The sequence below is a fragment of the Anomaloglossus baeobatrachus genome, chromosome 2, assembly GCF_048569485.1.
Source record: "Anomaloglossus baeobatrachus isolate aAnoBae1 chromosome 2, aAnoBae1.hap1, whole genome shotgun sequence".
In the NCBI taxonomy this organism is placed as follows: domain Eukaryota; kingdom Metazoa; phylum Chordata; class Amphibia; order Anura; family Aromobatidae; genus Anomaloglossus; species Anomaloglossus baeobatrachus.
Window position 1 is genome coordinate 181328469 of NC_134354.1, and position 19802 is coordinate 181348270.

General features: G+C 48.8%; 1 protein-coding gene across 1 annotated transcript in view; it reads right to left on the reverse strand.

Moving 5' to 3' along the window:
* OTC (ornithine transcarbamylase) overlaps positions 1 to 18978 on the reverse strand; it is an 89451-nt gene extending 70473 nt beyond the window's left edge. Inside the window, exon 1 of the mRNA XM_075333511.1 lies at positions 18693 to 18978. Within this exon, the coding sequence (XP_075189626.1) occupies positions 18693 to 18766 (74 nt within the window). The 5' untranslated portion in view covers positions 18767 to 18978. The remainder of the gene's footprint in view (positions 1 to 18692) is intronic.
* Positions 18979 to 19802: the final 824 nt, after the last annotated feature.

Below are 19802 nucleotides of genomic sequence, written 5' to 3' on the forward strand. Positions count from 1 at the left end.
GTGAAGGGGACGTAGAACCCCCAACAACCAAGTCCCGATTGAAGGCAACAGCCCAACCTGAAGCAGAGAGACACCGCAACCGCCACGGCACCAGTTTCTCAGGGCCAGCGCCTGCGTGCAAAGTGTAGAGCTCCTCCGGCCCAGATTGCAGTCGGGGAGCGGGTAACTGGAGGGAATCCACCGCTACCACTAGTCAAACATAGGTGCAAGGAAGAGGGACATCACCGTCACCTACCGGGAGTGCAGGTGCAGCCGTCTGTGGGACCGTCCTACCAGCCGTTTGGTTTACCGTACAAACTGTGTCCATGTCTCAGGCTGAGTGAGTACCACAGTGCCGCAAGGCACAGCGCTGCCCCCGCGTCCCTGCGCCCACCAGGCCCCGCACCTCCTTCTCCACCACCGGGCGCCGGGATCACCAACCCCTACCCACGGAGGGACAACACAACACCTGGCTGCTCCGCATCACCATCCCCGGGACCCCCGAATTGAGCAGCGGTGGTGAAATCACCACAACCGTGGGTGGCGTCACGAACTATAACAATCCCCCTGTTACGGGGGGCTGTCTGATAATAACTTAAAGGAGTATCAGACAGTCAGGGTCCACCGTGCAAAGACTCTGCTGCAGACTATGGCAGAGGGCAATACCTCTGTTAACTCACAGAAGGATATAATAAGTAAGTAAAGCAATTCCTCCCTTACTTGGAGGGTGTGTGGAATGATCTCTGTTAATAATCACAGAGACAAAGACAATGTGTGCGAAATGGCACCTACCTAGGTCCGCTCTTCTAGTGGTGCAAAAGAGACGAACAGCAGCGTAAGCCGCACAAAGCTCCTACCTGCGTTCGCTCCACTAGTGTGCGAGGACACGAACCACTAGATATGGCACCTGCCTAGGTCCGCTCTTCTAGTGGTGCAAAAGAGACGAACAGCAGCGTAAGCCGCACAAAGCTCCTACCTCTGTTCGCTCCCCTAGTGTGCGAGGATACGAACAACTGCCAGACGCAGTATAAGGAACGTTACCCTAGCGGCAACGTCCACCTACGAGTCGAATCACAAGGCCCAGCCAGACCATGTGCCTCAGGCACCTGCCTATGTCCGCTCCCCTAAGAGGTAAGGATACGGACAGCAGCCGAAGCTGTAAGGTATAAGAACGCTACCCTGCTGGTAGCGCTCACCTTGCATAGACAGAGGAATGCCTAGAGGAACGTGCACAGGGCGTCTACCCTCATGCATGAACCAAGAGGACTGAGCGCCATGCGGCGTGTGTCAGGGTCTTATATAGACTCTGTGCCTCATCCAAGATGGAGGACACCAGAGCCAATCGGCTGCCAGAACGACAAGAGTGACGTCATGCTGGCCTATCACCGAGCAAGGCGTCACAAGCACATGACCAGCGACCAATCGGCATAGAAGGTGTCAGAGACATGTGACCTCGTGTCAGCGATGATGTCACCCGCACATGTGCAATGGCTCCAAGATAGGACTTAGTCTCCAGCGCTCGCACATGTGCAGTAGCAAGAAATCTGGACTTAGTCTCCAGCGCTCGCACATGTGCAGTAGCAAGAAATCTGGACTTAGTCTCCAGCGCTCGCACATGTGCAGTAGCAAGAAATCTGGACATAGTCTCCAGTGCTCGCAGCAACCGTAACAGTACCTCCCCCTCAAGGGCCCACCTCCCGGCGACGCAGGTAATCAGCAACTAAGTCGGGAGCATGGACAGCCTCCTCAGGCTCCCAAGAGCGATGTTCCGGGCCGTAGCCCTCCCAATCTATCAAGAAGAACCTGCGCCCTCTAACCATCTTAGAACCAACTATGGCTCGTACCTCATAGCTAGAGCGAGAGGAATCAGAAGCAGGAGAGTGCACTTCACGAGCGTGAGGTAAAATTGCCGGCTTTAGCAGTGAAACATGGAATTTGTCATGGATCCTAAGATGGACGGGTAACTTCAATTGGTAGACTACAGGATTTACCTGTCGAAGAACCTCATAAGGACCCAGGAAGCGAGGAGCAAATTTGACAGAGCTCACTCTAAGTTTCACGTTTTTTGCAGAGAGCCACACAAAGTCCCCTGGAGAAAAGACAGGAGCCGGGCGACGAAACCGATCGGACACCGTCTTCATACGGTCCTTAGCTGCTTGGATTGACTCTTGAGTCCGATCCCAAACCTCTCTGGCATTAGTTGCCCAGTCGGCCACAAGAGGAGGAGGTGCAGCAGCGGGAAACGGTACCGGTACCCTAGGGTGTTGCCCATTATTGAGTACGAACGGTGTCTGCCCAGTGGCCTCAGCCAGCGAATTGTTAAGGGCAAATTCTGCCCAGGGTAGGAGGGAGGACCAGTTATCGTGGTTCTCAGCAACAAAGTGTCGAAGGTATATAATCATGGATTGATTGGTACGCTCAACCAAACCATTGGTCTCCGGATGGTATGCCGAAGATAGATTCAACTCAATTTGCAGAAGGCTACAAAGATCTCGCCAGAAACGGGAAGCAAATTGCGGGCCTCTATCACAAATGATACGATCTGGCATCCCGTGAAGCCTAAAGACATGCTTGAGGAATAGTTTGGCTAGTACCCTGGAAGATGGGATTCTCGATAACGGTACGAGATGAACCATCCGGGAGAAATGGTCCGTAATGACCCACACAAATCTATGTCCCTGTGAACATGGAAGATCACCCACAAAGTCCATGCCTACCACCTCCCATGGTCTATCTGGCACTGGTAAAGGATGCAAGAGCCCAGCCGGTCTCTGCCGTAATGGACGGTTGCGAGCACACGAGTAGCAGGAACCGACATATCTCTTGACGTGGCTGGCTAAGTGTGGCCACCAATACCACCTCTCCAGTAACTCTCGTGTCCGTCTAATACCAAAATGCCCACCCACCTTTGAGGTGTGGGCCCATGACAGTATATCATTCTGTCGATCAGGCGGAACAAAGGTCTTGCCCGGTGGGATTTGGTCTAACGTCACAGGCGAGAGCGTATGAAAAACCCTGGAGGGAAGGATAAGACGAGGTTCGTCAATCTCTTCCTGGGTAGAAAGCATAGAGCGAGACAGGGCGTCTGCCTTGTTATTCTTACTCCCAGACAGATAGTTGATGGAGAAGTGAAAGCGGGAGAAAAACAAGGACCAGCGGGCTTGCCGAGGATTCAGACGCTGAGCGGTTTGTAAGTACGTCAGATTCTTATGGTCTGTATAGACCTGGAAAGGATGTTTCGCTCCTTCCAGCAAGTGACGCCACTCCTCCAAGGCTAATCTCAAGGCGAGCAGTTCCCTATCCCCAATGGTATAGTTTCTCTCTGCCGGTGAAAAGGTTTTAGCAAAGAAGAAACACGGCCTTTTTCTACCTGCACCGTTCTTTTGATACAAGACCGCACCAGCACCCACTGAAGAGGCATCAACCTCTAAGAGGAAGGGCTTACTCTCATCGGGTCTTTGAAGAACGGGAGCAGTTGAAAAGTGTCTTTTTACTGCCTCAAAAGCCTGAGATGTCTCAGTAGACCAGGCTTTGGGATTAGCACCTTTCTTAGTCAAGGCCACCAAAGGGGCCACCAAAGTAGAAAAATGGGGTATGAACTGCCTGTAATAATTTATGAATCCTAAGAAGCGTTGCACCGCCTTCAAGGAATGAGGTTCGGACCATTGCAGGACAGCAGAGAGCTTCACAGGATCCATAGCCAGGCCCTCTTGTGAGATAATGTAACCCAAAAAAGGCAATGAGGACTGCTCGAATACACATTTCTCGAGTTTAGCAAACAATGAGTGCTCCCTTAAACGGGAAAGGACACGAACGACATCCTGACGATGAGTCTCCAGATCAGGAGAAAAAATCAGGATGTCGTCCAGATACACCACTACTGAGGATAACAGTAAATCCCTGAACACATCGTTTACGAAGTCCTGAAATACTGCGGGTGCATTACATAACCCAAAAGGCATGACGAGGTATTCATAGTGACCGTCTCGGGTGTTAAAAGCGGTCTTCCATTCGTCACCCTTTCGAATTCGTACCAAGTTATACGCACCCCGCAGATCCAACTTCGTAAAAACTTGAGCTCCTCTCAGTCTGTCAAAGAGCTCCGAAATTAAAGGTAATGGGTATTTGTTCTTTATTGTGATTGCGTTGAGACCCCTGTAATCTATGCAGGGACGCAAATCACCCTCTTTCTTCCGAACAAAGAAAAACCCAGCTCCCGCGGGAGAGACAGACTTACGAATGAACCCCTTCTCTAAACTCTCTCTTATATAGGTCGACATGGCCTCCGACTCAGGTATCGACAGGGGGTAAACCCTGCCTTTAGGTGGAACCGAACCTGGGATAAGGTCTATGGCACAGTCATACGGCCTATGGGGTGGAAGAACCTCAGCACCCTGTTTGGAGAACACGTCAGCGAAATCCAGATAGGGTGTAGGTATGGGAGAGAGATCAGTAGATTCAACCGCAATGACCTTAGGTGGTAAGGGAAGACATCGGGACTGACATTTCGAACCCCAACTAATAATGCTGTCAGACTCCCAGTCAATGTGAGGAGCATGAGTCCGAAGCCATGGGAGACCCAGAAGGATGTCGTCTATACCCTCAGGCAAAACAAGAAAAGAAATCTCCTCTATGTGACCCTGAGACAGGGAAAGGCGCAAGGGAACTGTCCTCAATGTAATGGAGTCAGACAACATAGTTCCATTAACAACACGGACAGGAATAGGCGCCTCTAACATGATAGAGGGAATATTGTGTCCCTTTACAAATCCTGAGGACACAAAAATCCCGTCAGCTCCGGAATCCACAAAAGCCATAATAGGCCATGTATTCTCAGATAACGAGAGCTGACCTGGGATACAACACTTAGAGGGTGCAGAAGACGTCTCTAGTAACCCCCCTCTAATGGTTACTAGACCAGGGAGTTTCCCTGACGACTAGGACACTTGTTGGCATAGTGCCCAGCCTGACGACATACGTAACATATAGGAGGACCAGACTTGCGTAGTCTGGAAGACGTATGACCTAACTCCATAGGAGTGGGAGATGTTTCAGATGCTGAGGAAGATGGTAGTGGACCCTCAACAACTGGAATAGCCCGATGCTTAGGGCGTGAGGAAGAGACCTCGAGTCTACGTTCCTTATGGCGTACATCGATCCTCGTTGCTACTGTGATCAAGTCCTCCAGAGAAGCAGGGACCTCACGAGTAGCAAGAGCATCCTTGACATAGCCTGCCAACCCTCTCCAGAAGATAGGAATCAACACCTTCTCTGGCCAATCTAGTTCTGCCACCAGAGTTCTAAAAGCAATGGCATAAGAACTAGTGGATAACGAACCCTGAGATAGATCTAACAGTCTCAGGGCCGCATCATGGGTAACCTGCGGACCCATGAATACCGCCTTAAGAGCATCAAGAAAGTCTTGATGTCTCAGAGTAACCACATCAGAGCGCTCCCATAGGGGAGTCGCCCATTCTAAGGCTTTGTCCTGAAGTAAGGAGATGATAAAGCCTACTCTGGACCTCTCCGTAGAGAAGCGAGAAGAGTTGACCTCTAGGTGTATCTGACACTGACTAATGAAACCACGACATGATCTGGCATCGCCAGAATATCTGTTTGGCAGAGCAAGTCGAGGATCATGTGCAGATGTCACCATGGTCTGAGGTTTATCCTCTATACTCTTGAGCCGTGACTCAAGTACTTGTATGTAACGGTGTAACTGCTGATATTCTGCCATAACTGCCAGACCCTTGGCTCAGTCCTAATGTTACGGGGGGCTGTCTGATAATAACTTAAAGGAGTATCAGACAGTCAGGGTCCACCGTGCAAAGACTCTGCTGCAGACTATGGCAGAGGGCAATACCTCTGTTAACTCACAGAAGGATATAATAAGTAAGTAAAGCAATTCCTCCCTTACTTGGAGGGTGTGTGGAATGATCTCTGTTAATAATCACAGAGACAAAGACAATGTGTGCGAAATGGCACCTACCTAGGTCCGCTCTTCTAGTGGTGCAAAAGAGACGAACAGCAGCGTAAGCCGCACAAAGCTCCTACCTGCGTTCGCTCCACTAGTGTGCGAGGACACGAACCACTAGATATGGCACCTGCCTAGGTCCGCTCTTCTAGTGGTGCAAAAGAGACGAACAGCAGCGTAAGCCGCACAAAGCTCCTACCTCTGTTCGCTCCCCTAGTGTGCGAGGATACGAACAACTGCCAGACGCAGTATAAGGAACGTTACCCTAGCGGCAACGTCCACCTACGAGTCGAATCACAAGGCCCAGCCAGACCATGTGCCTCAGGCACCTGCCTATGTCCGCTCCCCTAAGAGGTAAGGATACGGACAGCAGCCGAAGCTGTAAGGTATAAGAATGCTACCCTGCTGGTAGCGCTCACCTTGCATAGACAGAGGAATGCCTAGAGGAACGTGCACAGGGCGTCTACCCTCATGCATGAACCAAGAGGACTGAGCGCCATGCGGCGTGTGTCAGGGTCTTATATAGACTCTGTGCCTCATCCAAGATGGAGGACACCAGAGCCAATCGGCTGCCAGAACGACAAGAGTGACGTCATGCTGGCCTATCACCGAGCAAGGCGTCACAAGCACATGACCAGCGACCAATCGGCATAGAAGGTGTCAGAGACATGTGACCTCGTGTCAGCGATGATGTCACCCGCACATGTGCAATGGCTCCAAGATAGGACTTAGTCTCCAGCGCTCGCACATGTGCAGTAGCAAGAAATCTGGACTTAGTCTCCAGCGCTCGCACATGTGCAGTAGCAAGAAATCTGGACTTAGTCTCCAGCGCTCGCACATGTGCAGTAGCAAGAAATCTGGACATAGTCTCCAGTGCTCGCAGCAACCGTAACACCCCCACACCCAACCACAAAACCCCCCTTTCACTCACGGGCGAGGAGTGTCGCTCGAGAAACCCCGGGATCCGGCCCACAGCTCGAGCCACCACTGAGCAGCTGCCGGACCCGAGCAGAAGGGGTGAGCGTAGTGTGCCGACACCCTCCTCCCCGCCCGCGACACATCTCCATCAGGTAGTCACATGAAATGGCTTTAAATCAACAGGTATGCCTTGTCAAGAGTTCATTTGTGGATTTGTCAGCCTTCAGAAAGTGTTGCGACCATCAGGTGTATTTTGCAAAGGCAGTGTTAGTACACACGTCTATACAGTGCTGAGCCCTGTTCCACAACTGTTCTTAGCCAGAATATGGCAAGAACCACTCAACTAAGTAAAACAATAGTTCATTATTATTTTTCAAATATGAAAGTCAATCTGCAAAATTGCAAGAATTTCGAAGTGCAATCATGCAATCTATCAATTGCAATGATGAAACTGGCTCTCATTAAGATTGCTCCAGAAAATGAAGATCAAGAATTGCTGTATATACTCGAGTTTTAGCCGAGGCACCTAATTTTACCACAAATAACTGGGATGACTTATTGACTGGAGCATAAGCCTAGGGTGGGAAATGCAGCAGCTACTGGTAAATTTAAAATAAAAATATATACCAATAAAATGTAATGTGCCAATCCTTGTCCACTGTAGTAATGTGCTCATATTGTCCCCAGTAGTAATGTGCCCATATTATCTCCTGTAGTAATGTTCCCATATTGTCCCCTGCAGTAATGTGCCCATATTGTCCCCTATAGTAATGTGCCCATGTTGTTCCCTGTAACATTGCACCATATTATCTCCTGTAGTAATGTGCCCATATTGTCTCCTGTAGTAATGTGCCCATTTTGTCCACTGTAGTAATGTGCCATCTGGTTTCCTGTAGCAATGTGCCCATATTGTCCACTGTAATATTGTGCCCATATTGTCTCCTGTAGTAATGTGCCCATTTAGTCTCCTGTAGTATTGTCCCCATATTGTCCCCTGTAGTAATGTGCCCATATTATCTCCTGTAGTATTGTGCCCATATTGTCCCCTGTAGTAATGTGCCCATATTGTCCCCTGTAGTATTGTGGCCATATTATCCCCTGTAGCAATGTGCCATCTTGTCCCCTGTAGTAATGACCTCATTCTGGTCCCCTTCTTGACCCTATTATGCCATTGTTAACCCACACACAAAAAATATTCTCCCCTGTCCTCCATTCTCGCAGTGTCCTCTTAAAGGTACGCCTAAAGGGATGCTAACTTACTCACTGTCCCAGTCGTGTACTCCCCGCACTCTCCTATCCATCCATGTGTCCTGCTGTCCTCTCCTGCATGCGGCACAGGCTCCCCGGGATCACACCTAGAACAAGTGCGCACTGGCCCTCCTCTTAATGGGCTGGCGTACTAGTACCAAAAAATGCCTCAGCCTATGACACTATATATTTAAGGCACCCTCCCATTAGGGGAGCTGCCTGCGCAACGCTCCTAGTCAGTCAGTGTCTCAGTCTGCTAGCTAGCTAGTTATCAGGTACTATTATCCCTGTGTCCATCACCCTGTACTTGCCTTCCCATACATGTCTGCCCCTGCCATACCCACCATTCCTGTCTGTACCAACTTGCCTCAGTTGCCTGTACCTGTCTATATCTGAGTTCATCACATGTCCTGGGGGACAGCTGCCACAGTTCCAGTCACGGCTCTGGAAGTGGTACCTGGTGTCCACCTAGCAATAAGCACTCAGTTAAGCCCCTCCCACTAATGGGGAAGCTTAGGTCCTCCTGGGGCCCAGTAGGTCCCCTAATCCCGCTCGCTGCCCCTACACTGGCCGCAAACATTACACATATGTAATTGCAATAATTTTTGGGGAGGAATGCTTCATTTTCTGGAACAATTTCAAGGGTGACAACACTTTCAGTCATGACTGTATATATATATATGTGTATATATGTATATATATATATATATATATATATATATATATATATATACACATACATACAGTGCCTTGCGAAAGTATTCGGCCCCCTTGAAGTTTTCAACCTTTTCCCACATTTTAAGCTTCAAACATAAAGATAAGAATTTTAATGTTATGGTGAAGAATCATCAACAAGTGGGACACAATTGGGAAGTAGAACAAAGTTTATTGCTTTTTTTAAACTTTTGAAAAAAAGAATAAACTGAAAATTGGGAAGTGCAATATTATTCGGCCCCTTTAACTCACTGCAGAAGTTCATTGAGGATCCCTGAATGATCCAATGTTGTCCTAAATGACTGGTGAGGATAAATATAAGCCACCTGTGTGTAATCAAGTCCCCGTATAAATGTACCTGGTCTGTGATAGTCTCAGTGTTCTGTTTAAATCACAGAGAGCATTATGAAGACCAAGGAACACAACAGGCAGGACCGTGATACTGTTGTGAAGACGTTTAAAACTGGATTTGGTTACAAAAATATTTCCACAACTTAAACATCCCAAGAAGCACTGTGCAAGCAATCATATTGAAATGGAAGGAGTATCATACTGTAGGGGGTGGGCAGACCCCCTACAAAGGAAGCATAGTTAACCCGGAAATGTTGTTAATAAAAATGTTTTATTTGTATATGTATTGTGGTAGGGCACCCCTAGTGGCCGGGTGGGACGGCTGTCACCACAGTGGGGAGGAGGAGCCGGCAGAAGCAAGGGGAGGAGAGAGCATGGGTGGTGAAGGAAGGAAAAAGATCAGGAGAACAGTTGTCTCGGGGACGGGAGTGGAGCAGCAGAGCCGGGGCAGAGTGTGGGAGCTGAAAATCAGGGAAAGCCGGAGAGAACAGGAGCGGGGCGGAACCTCAGAGAGTGAAGCAGTCCGGTGTGGGTCCGGGCTGTGGGTAGCCAGAAGTGGGAGCCGGGCGAAGAGGAGTAGTCAGGCACATCCCCACTGGAGGGGACGCAAGGACAGGCTTCCCCCAGCTAAAGCAAGCGTATCATCACCTGTATTGCCTCGTGTGGAGCTTTGTGACGAATAAAAGAAATGTTTGTTTATTGCATCGAACCATGCCTGAAGAGTGTTTGTGCGCCGGACACCATCTGCACCACCACACTCTGCCCCACCATGACGTCTCCTGTCCCCAAAGTGACGGCGGAGCCAGGGGTAAGCCTGAAAGCAAGGGCCACGACTACAAGGCCGGAGGCGCCTCTGGCCCCCCGTTACATGTGGCGTAGTCGGCAGGATGCGAATTACATGCCAGGGACCCAAGAAGCCGGAGATCAAGTGGTGCCTAGGGCACAGGATCCGGACCATTGGAGAAGATTCCCAGTCCCATGGTGGGAAGAAGAAACAGTGCCTGCAGCGTTGGACCGGGCACAAGATGGCGGCAAGATGGCCGTCGTCTGTGAAGATGAAGAAAGCGCGCGAAAAGTTGGCGCCAAAAGAAGAGCCTGGGGCTGGCCGGTGCCGAAAAAGAAGTTCGCAGTACTCCGCCCAAAGAGGGGAGGTGCCGGTCCCAGGGCACGTACGAAGATATGCGAAGTGGGCGGTGTTGCAAGAAGAAAGAAGTACCGCCGCGGAGGGGTCGACCTGAGGTGTGAGACTGGGGGTGGAGTATGCTCAAGAGCGGGAAAAGCAAGCTCGCCTCCACTTCCTCCAGCTTCTCCACCGACCCTGACGCCTTTACCTGAGACGCATTCCCCAAACAAGATGGAAAATGCCGAGGGACTACACCCTGCGCCTGGCCTGGAGAAGAGTTACCCGAAGCAGAGTGTGGCTACGCCTGCAGAGGGATTCCCTGCTCATCTGCCGGCTGTACCCGGAGGACCGGGAAGAGCCACGAAAGTGACTTGGGTGACCACATGGGACGCCCTGACCGGAGCGACTACCACAGAGGTCCGGGCGACCTATACCGCCCAACTACCGTCGGGGAGCCGGATGCTGGGAGCCCCATACCCCTGCCCGGAGGTACCCCCGCCAGCCGCGGTGGGATCTGTGACATCCGGTCGAGCTCTGGCTCCGGAGGAAATCTACGCCCGGACACTGGAGAAAGACGAGTGGGGCTTCTACTGGGACCCAGTCCAACCTGCAACACTACCGACCCGAAGGTCCCCGTCACCTGAGCCAGACCCAGTACAAGAGCGGCTGCTCGCCGAGACCATCGCCCGGGAGATGATGGCGGGTCCCGGGGGCGAGGAGTTTGAGCACTAGTACACCACCGGAGTGGTGGTGAAATTCAACTAGAAAGAAGGGTACGGCTTCATCCGGGACGGCGAGACCGGGGACGACTACTTCTACAACCGGGTCAATTTAGACACGGAAGGTCTCCCCCGGCGACTTCATACCCTGTACCAAGGAGAGAAGGTACGGTTCCTGAGGGAAGTGGGTTGCCGGGGCCTGGTTGCGGTCGGGGTAACCCGAATGCCCACCGCACAAGAAGCTGCTCGGTGGCAACAAGAAGTGGAATGGGAGGAATATCAGAGCCAACGAGCACAGCGACGACCGGTATTGGCCGAGACCTCCCACCCGCAACGTACCTTGGCTGTAGCTCCGGCAGTCATGCCCGGGCAGAGTACCGATCCGGAGAAGGGAACCCCGCCGGTGCTGACGATCAACCAGAACATCACTACTCACCCGGTCATTGTTATGGGCAGCCCGCCGTCGTCCCGAGCAGCTACCCCCTCACCCCCATCGGGGATTGAGGAGCCAAAGCCGGAGGCCGAAACCGCGGAGCAGCCCATCAGCTACGAGCCTTTCCGGAGGCTGCGCCGGTTGCCCGGGCAGTCTTTGTCCGAGTACGTACAAGCCCAGAGAGCTGAGTGGCAACGGGCCTACCATCCGGAATAATCACCAAGGCCGGAAGATGGTGGGCTTGTTTTTTGTTTGAAGACCGGTATTGTTTTAGACCGGCAGAAGTTTCATTGTTGATCATCGTTCCAGCTGTCCAGCCCGGAGAGAGAGGCTGCTGCTGGACTGAGCCAGGGGCTCCTCCGTGCCGCTGAGAAGAAGAAGTTTTATTTGCGTTCCTGCCGTTTAACAACCAAGACCGGGAGTGCTGCCAAGCCTCCGGGCACAACCAAGACCGGGAGCTTCCAGAAGGAACTCCGGGCACCCTCCTGTGGACAGGTTCGCAGTTTCATTGGACATGTTTTGCCTAGATTTAAAAATGTGATTTTTAGATGGGAGCCTTGCCGGGAGGCTCAGGCTTTAAGAGGGGAGGTATGTAGGGGGTGGGCAGACCCCCTACAAAGGAAGCATAGTTAACCCGGAAATGTTGTTAATAAAAATGTTTTATTTGTATATGTATTGTGGTAGGGCACCCCTAGTGGCCGGGTGGGACGGCTGTTACCACAGTGGGGAGGAGGAGCCGGCAGAAGCAAGGGGAGGAGAGAGCAAGGGTGGTGAAGGAAGGAAAAAGATCAGGAGAACAGTTGTCTCGGGGACGGGAGTGGAGCAGCAGAGCCGGGGCAGAGTGTGGGAGCTGAAAATCAGGGAAAGCCGGAGAGAACAGGAGCGGGGCGGAACCTCAGAGAGTGAAGCAGTCCGGTGTGGGTCCGGGCTGTGGGTAGCCAGAAGTGGGAGCCGGGCGAAGAGGAGTAGTCAGGCACATCCCCACTGGAGGGGACGCAAGGACAGGCTTCCCCCAGCTAAAGCAAGCGTATCATCACCTGTATTGCCTCGTGTGGAGCTTTGTGACGAATAAAAGAAATGTTTGTTTATTGCATCGAACCATGCCTGAAGAGTGTTTGTGCGCCGGACACCATCTGCACCACCACACTCTGCCCCACCATGACGTCTCCTGTCCCCAAAGTGACGGCGGAGCCAGGGGTAAGCCTGAAAGCAAGGGCCACGACTACAAGGCCGGAGGCGCCCCTGGCCCCCCGTTACAATACCACTGCAAATCTACCAAGACCCGGTCATCCCTCAAAAATTTCATCTCAAAAAAGGAGAAGACTGATCAGAGATGCAGCCAAGAGGCCCATGATCACTCTGGATGAACTGCAGATATTTACAGCTGAGGTGAGAGAGACTGTCCATAGAACAACAATCAGTCGTACACTGCACAAATCTGGCCTTTGTGGAAGAGTGGCAAGAAGGAAGCAATTTCTCAAAGATATCCATAAAAAGTGTCATTTAAAGTTTGTCACAAGCCACCTGGGAGACACACCAAATATGTGGAAGAAGGTGCTCTGGTCAGATGAAACAAAAATAGAACTTTTTGGGCATAATGCCAAATGATATGTTTGGCGTAAAAGCAACACAGCTCATCACCCTGAACACAGTCTGCAAAAGACCTGAGACTCTACAGAGATTTGTCTTTCAACAAGACAATGATCCAAAACATAAAGCAAAATCTACAATGGAATGGTTCACAAATAAACGTATCCAGGTGTTAGAACGGCCAAGTCAAAGTTCAGACCTGAATCCAATTGAGCATCTGTGGAAAGAGCTGAAAACTGCTGTTCACAAACGCTCTCCATCCAACCTCTCTCATCTCGAGCTATTTGCAGAGGAAGAATGGGCAAGGATTTCAGTCTCTCAATGTGCAAAACTGATAGAGACATACCCCAAGTGACTTGCAGCTGTAATCACAGCAAAAGGTGGCGCTACAAAGTATTAAATGAAAGGGGCCGAATAATATTGCACGGCCTAATTGTCAGTTTATTATTTTTTAGAAAAGTTTAAAATAAGCAATAACTTTCATTCAACTTCACAATTGTGTCCCACTTGTTGTTGACTCTTCAGCATAAGATTAAAAATTTGTATCTTTATGTTTGAAGCCCGAAATTTGGGAAAAGGTTGAAAAATTCAAAGGGGCCGAAAACTTTCGCAAAGCACTGTATATATATATATACATATATACAGTACAGACCAAAAGTTTAGACACACCTTCTCATTCAAAGAGTTTTCTTTATTTTCATGACTCTGAAAATTGTACATTCACATAAACGTTCGGTAATACTGGCAGGTCTGACAGGTCAATTTTAGAGTTCACTCACAGTTGTCTAAAAAAAAAGGTTCGATTTTCATCCAGAAAAGTAGGATAAGTGTCATGTGTATGTCATTCCATATGTCATGTGAGTGGGCGTTTTTTTTTATTTATATCTTTGCCTAGCATTCATATGACATCCTTACTAGGGATGATCGAATACTTCGATTATTCAGCTTCGTGAATATTTTCCGAATACCTTGCCGCTATTCGACTATTCGCGAATATTTGATGCGCAATGTAAGTCTATGGGAAACCCAAATTAAAACTATTCGGAACTATTCAGGCTTCTCATAGACTTAGGCGGGCTTTGCACACTACGACATCGCAGGTGCAATGTCGGTGGGGTCAAATTGAAAGTGACGCACATCCGGCATCGCATGCGACATCGCAGTGTGTAAAGCCTAGATGATACGATTAACGAGCGCAAAAGCGTCGTAATCGTATCATCGGTACAGCGTCGGCGTAATCCATAATTACGCTGACGCGATGGTCCGATGTTGTTCCTCGCTCCTGCGGCAGCACACATCGCTGTGTGTGAAGTCGCAGGAGCGAGGAACATCTCCTACCGGGGTCACCGCGGCTTCCGTAGGTTATGCGGAAGGAAGGAGGTGGGCGGGATGTTTACATCCTGCTCATCTCCGCCCCTCCGCTCCTATTGGCTGCCTGCCGTGTGACGTCGCAGTGACGCCGCACGACACACCCCCTTAATAAGGAGGCGGGTCGCCGGCCAGAGCGACGGTCGCAGGGCAGGTGAGTTCATGTGAAGCCGGCGTAGCGATAATTTTCGCTACGCCAGCTTTCACAAGATATTGTACCTGCGACGGGGGCGGGGACTATCGCGTGCGACATTTCAGTATCGGCTTGCGATGTCGCAACGTGCAAAGCCCGCCTTACATTGCGCATCGAATAGTTGAATAGCGGCGAGGTATTCGGAAAATATTCGCGAAGCCGAATAATCGAAGTATTCGATCATCCCTAATCCTTACGCATTCTAATTCCTTAGCAGCTATTATTCAACAATCGTTTACAGGACCATTAACAGTGTTCTATGCTACAGAGTGATAATGTATCCATACAAATAGGACGGAGTATGGATGGTCCATGTGACGTCCATTTTTTTCTTGCACCCGTTGACTTGTATTGATGAGTCACGGTCGTTTTCCGCAATTTATTATCGGATTGCACTCTTCCGATCTATATGCAAATGTGAGCGAACCCGAGAAAATCTGCTTTGTGTCACCGTGAGTCCTAATTTCTATTTGACCTTAATGTAAAGGATGAGTCAACCCTGGTAAGAAAAAGCCAGAGTGTGCCATTTTATAAAAAGCTGCAATGATCATGTAGCATTAATCATTAGAACTTACTATAATGCTTTATAAACACTTTTTACAAATGTCTTATCCAGAAAGTCACACTGAATTAGCTGCACAATGTTTTAAAGAAAATATAGTAAAAAATGCATATATGGAATGTGTTGAATACTTTCTTACTTCCATATAACTAATACAATTTTTTGTGGGATGAGTTGTAGTGACTCCAGTCATATTACCATACAACGTGCAGGAAAATAGGGAAAAAATTGTGGTGTGGTAAAATGGTGAAAAAAAAATGCAATTCCACCATTGTTTTGGGGTTTATTTATATGGTGTTGTTTGTGCATTAAAAGTGACCTGACATAATGGTCAGGTCAGTGAGATTACGGCAATGCCAAACATTTATATATTTTTTTTTCATTTTAGAGGTAAAAATAAATTATAGCAATACCAAATGTTATTTTTTTCCCATTTTTTATTTTTTAAGGGTTAATATGGGGGTAAGTAGAATTTTTACATTTTTTCATACTTTTAAAAGCTTTTTTTATTCTTTACTTTATTTTTAGTGCCCTTAATGGATTTGTACCTGCAACTCTTGGATCGCTTGTTGTACATACTACAAAGCTGTATTCCATTGTATACAGTAGTTATAGTGATTATTTTCTATTAAGCCCAACCACAAGCTAGCCATAGGAAGACAAATATCGCTGCCATAGCCACCAGTCTCCTGCGATTGGAACCAATGCACACGTGCACCAGGGATCGCACTATATCAATAGCAATCTTGGTGATGACAGGGTCATTTAACTAATGAAACAGCAGTGATCAGATGGCCACTGCTGTTGTAGGAAACAAAGTTGGCATCTGCTTGGTATGGCGTGGACTTATCTCCTCCTGACCTTGATCTCTACACGGGAACTTGACATAGGACATACTATTATGCCATGTTGGAAAGGACTGAGAAAAAAGTTGCATGTGTCCTGATAAGTTAGGTTATATTTTAACATTTTTTGTGTGATAGCTTACGCTAATTTTTGAAAAGTTTAAATAGTGTTGAAGACGGTAAAGGTAAGTCTTACATTCTGCCCTAGAAAAGCATATGGTATAATTAAGAGTAGTTAAAAGAACTTGCTTAATTCTTCCCAAAGTCCTTTACCTGCTCCCTCACCACCAGCAACATTTGAGGAAATCAGATTTGTTGGCTAAAATCAGCTGCAAAAGCTGCTGCCACCACCACTGGAATACTGTATATATGAGCCCGGACCCATCTCTATGACATAAACATAAAAAACAGTTTTTATTATACTTCATGCGGTGTGGTAGGGTCCAGAGGTTGTTGCTGGTTTCGATCCGGCACCTCCTCTCTTCTTGCTTCGTGTGGACGACACACCCTACGTCATCCACACAGTGTCCTCCATTGCTCTCCTGTACATGCGCACTTCTCTCTGCCCTGCTGAGGGCAGATCAAAGTATTGTAGTGTGCAATATTTTGCTCTGCCCACAGCAGTGCAGAGAGAAGTGCGCATGCTCAGGAGCACAAGGCTGGACTCTGTGGATGACGTAGAACGCATCATCCACATGAAGCAAGAAGGTGGATCGTACAAGATGGAGAAGGCATCGGAATGAGAGCAGCAACGCCCTTTGGACCGGACCGTCCCCTAGATGAGTATAATAAAGGTGTTTTTTACGTTATACAGAGCGGCCTGGGCTCTTATATACAGTATTTTAGAATAAGAGATCACTGGCGGTGGCCGCAGCTTATAGGGGACACATCTGATGACGGGTTCCCTTTAAAATTTTGATAATATAAAGTTATCAATAGGTCCATGATCTGGCCACTCTCTTCTCCTAAATGGTAACTATTGGTAAAGTAGTCCATCTAATCAGTGTGAGTGAGCCACAGCTTCTCTTATGAGCTAGTAGCATACACTCCTGCATTTTTTGCCCACTCCTGGTTTTGGCTTAGAAATACTGAGTTAAGAAACTCACCAAATCCTCAGTGTGTGCACGTAACCCAAGTGTTCCTTTTTTTAAATTAACTGTTGGCTTGTCAGTCCTTTCCATATAGTTAGCCAATTGATCAGCAATTGTTACAGCATGAAACAAATAGATAACATAAGGGGTGCTTCACACACAGCGAGCTCACTGCCGAGATCGCTGCTGAGTCACGCTTTTTGTGACGCAGCAGTGACCTCATTAGCGATCTCGCTGTGTGTGACAATGAGCAGCGATCTGGCCCCTGCTGCGAGATCGCTGCTCGTTACACACAGCCCTGGTTCGTTTTCTTCAAAGCCGCTCTCCCGCTGTGACACACAGATCGCTGTGTGTGACAGCGAGAGAGCGACAAATGAAGCGAGCAGGGAGCAGGAGCCGGCGTCTGACAGCTGAGGTAAGCTTGTAACCAAGATAAACATCGGGTAACCAAGGTGGTTACCCGATATTTACCTTAGTTACCAGCCGCTCTCACGCTGCCTGTGCTGCCGGCTCCGGCTCTCTGCACATGTAGCTGCTGTACACATCGGGTTAATTAACCCGATGTGTACAGCAGCTAGGAGAGCAAGGAGCCAGCGCTCAGTGTGCGCGGCTCCCTGCTCCCTGCACACACAGCTCAGCGGTGTGCGCTGGTAACTAATGTAAACATTGGGTAACCATACCCGATGTTTACCTTAGTTACCAGTCTCCGCAGCTTCCAGACGGCGGCTCCGTGCAAGCGCAGGGTCGCTTGCACGTCGCTGCTGGCTGGGGGCTGTTCACTGGTCGCTGGTGAGATCTGCCTGTTTGACAGCTCACCAGCGACCATGTAGCGATGCAGCAGCGATCCTGACCAGGTCAGATCGCTGGTCGGATCGCTGCTGCATCGCTAAGTGTGAAGGTACCCTAAGAGTCACTAGTAGCTTGTTTAAAGCGGTTGTCTGGGCAAGAGGTTCAAGTATGAAGCCACTGTATGAGACTGCAGACTTGTGGAATCTTTCAGAGTGCACAATGCGCATTGTCAGTATTTTCCGGTTCTGTGAGTGGGTGGTCATGTGAATGGAAGGTTACAGTCTACATACTTCTGGCCACATTCCAACTACAGTAGATGCCTCAGTCAATTCACTTGTATTAACAAGGCTGCTCATAGTCCACATGTGATCACATATGCAAATCGCATACTTGCGGATATGCAACCACCTGCTCCCAGCATTGGGAAATCCTGCACGCTTTGAGGATTTACAAGTCTACAGTCACATACAGATTTGACCCCCAAGCCTGGACAACCCCTTTAAGCCCTATCAGCTCATATCACACTCGGGTATCTTTTGTCTCCCGTCTGGTGAATGTAGGACAGTGGGAAAGTTATATTATACAGCTTGAGAAAAGCTCCCAACCTCTACTGTAGGCTAAGTGAACAGACGTAGAGTGGACATAGCCTTACATTAATATACAGTAGAAGAAGACTAAAAGAATCAGCCGGACAGCCCACTTTATTTACATTAAATTACCTTAATAAGTAGATTGTATGTAATACTAGTAAAAAAGAAGGTCCACTACAATCAAGAAATTTCCATAATAACTTACTGTAAATGACGAGCAAAGAATCTGTTACTTTGTCCCCAGGCAGCACTAAGCATGGTCCTCAGCTGGTATAGCATTTTGTGCTGCCTGCTGTCTAATACAAGGCTGTATGAACTGTGGACGTGTGTAGGTCATTGATGTATTTATAAAACCTGCAGTGATTTCCCAATTGATCAAAGGGTCAGCTCACTGCCAGCCTGTGTATGCACAGTCAGGTTAACGTTGTGTAATATTTATCCTCTTTGGAATAGTCTGGAATGGATTTTGATGTAACTTGAGTTTCATGGACTCCAGTCAATTTACACTGAAAAAAAATACATTTGGAACACCTTTGTTTTTGTTCCCATTTTTCATGAGCTTAACTCAAAGATGTAAGACTTTTTCTATGTACACAAAGGGTTTTTTGTCTAAAGTATTGTTCACAAATTTGTGTAAATCTGTGTTTGTGAGCATTACTGCTTTGCCAAGATAATCCATCCACCACAGGTATGGCATATCAAAATGCTGATTAGACAGCATCATTATTACACAGGTGTGCCTTAAGGCCACGTCTCACTAAGCAACATCGCTAGCAACATCGCTGCTGAGGCACGACTTTTGTGACGCAACAGCGATGTTGCTAGCGATGTTGCTGTGTGTGACATCCAGCAACAACCTGGCCCCCACTGTGAGGTCGCTGGTTGTTGCTGAATGTCCTGGACCATTTTTTAGTTGTTGCTCTCCTGCTGTGAAGCACACATCACTGTGTGTGACAGCAAGAGAGCAACAAACTGAATGTGCAGGCAGCAGGAGCCGGCTTCTGCGGATGCTGGTAACCAATGTAAATATCGGTTAACCAAGAAGCCCTTTCCTTGGTTACCCAATATTTACCTTCGTTACCAGCGTCCGCCGCTCTCACGCTGTCAGTGCCGGCTCCTGCTCACTGCACACATAGCCAGACTACACATCAGGTAGTTAACCCGATGTGTACTCTGGCTAGGAGTGCAGGGAGCCAGCGCTAAGCGGTGTGCGCTGGTAAACAAGGTAAATATAGGGTTGGTTACCCGATATTTAGCTTAGTTACCAAGCGCAGCATCGTTTCCACGCGTCGCTGCTGGCTGGGGGCTGGTCACT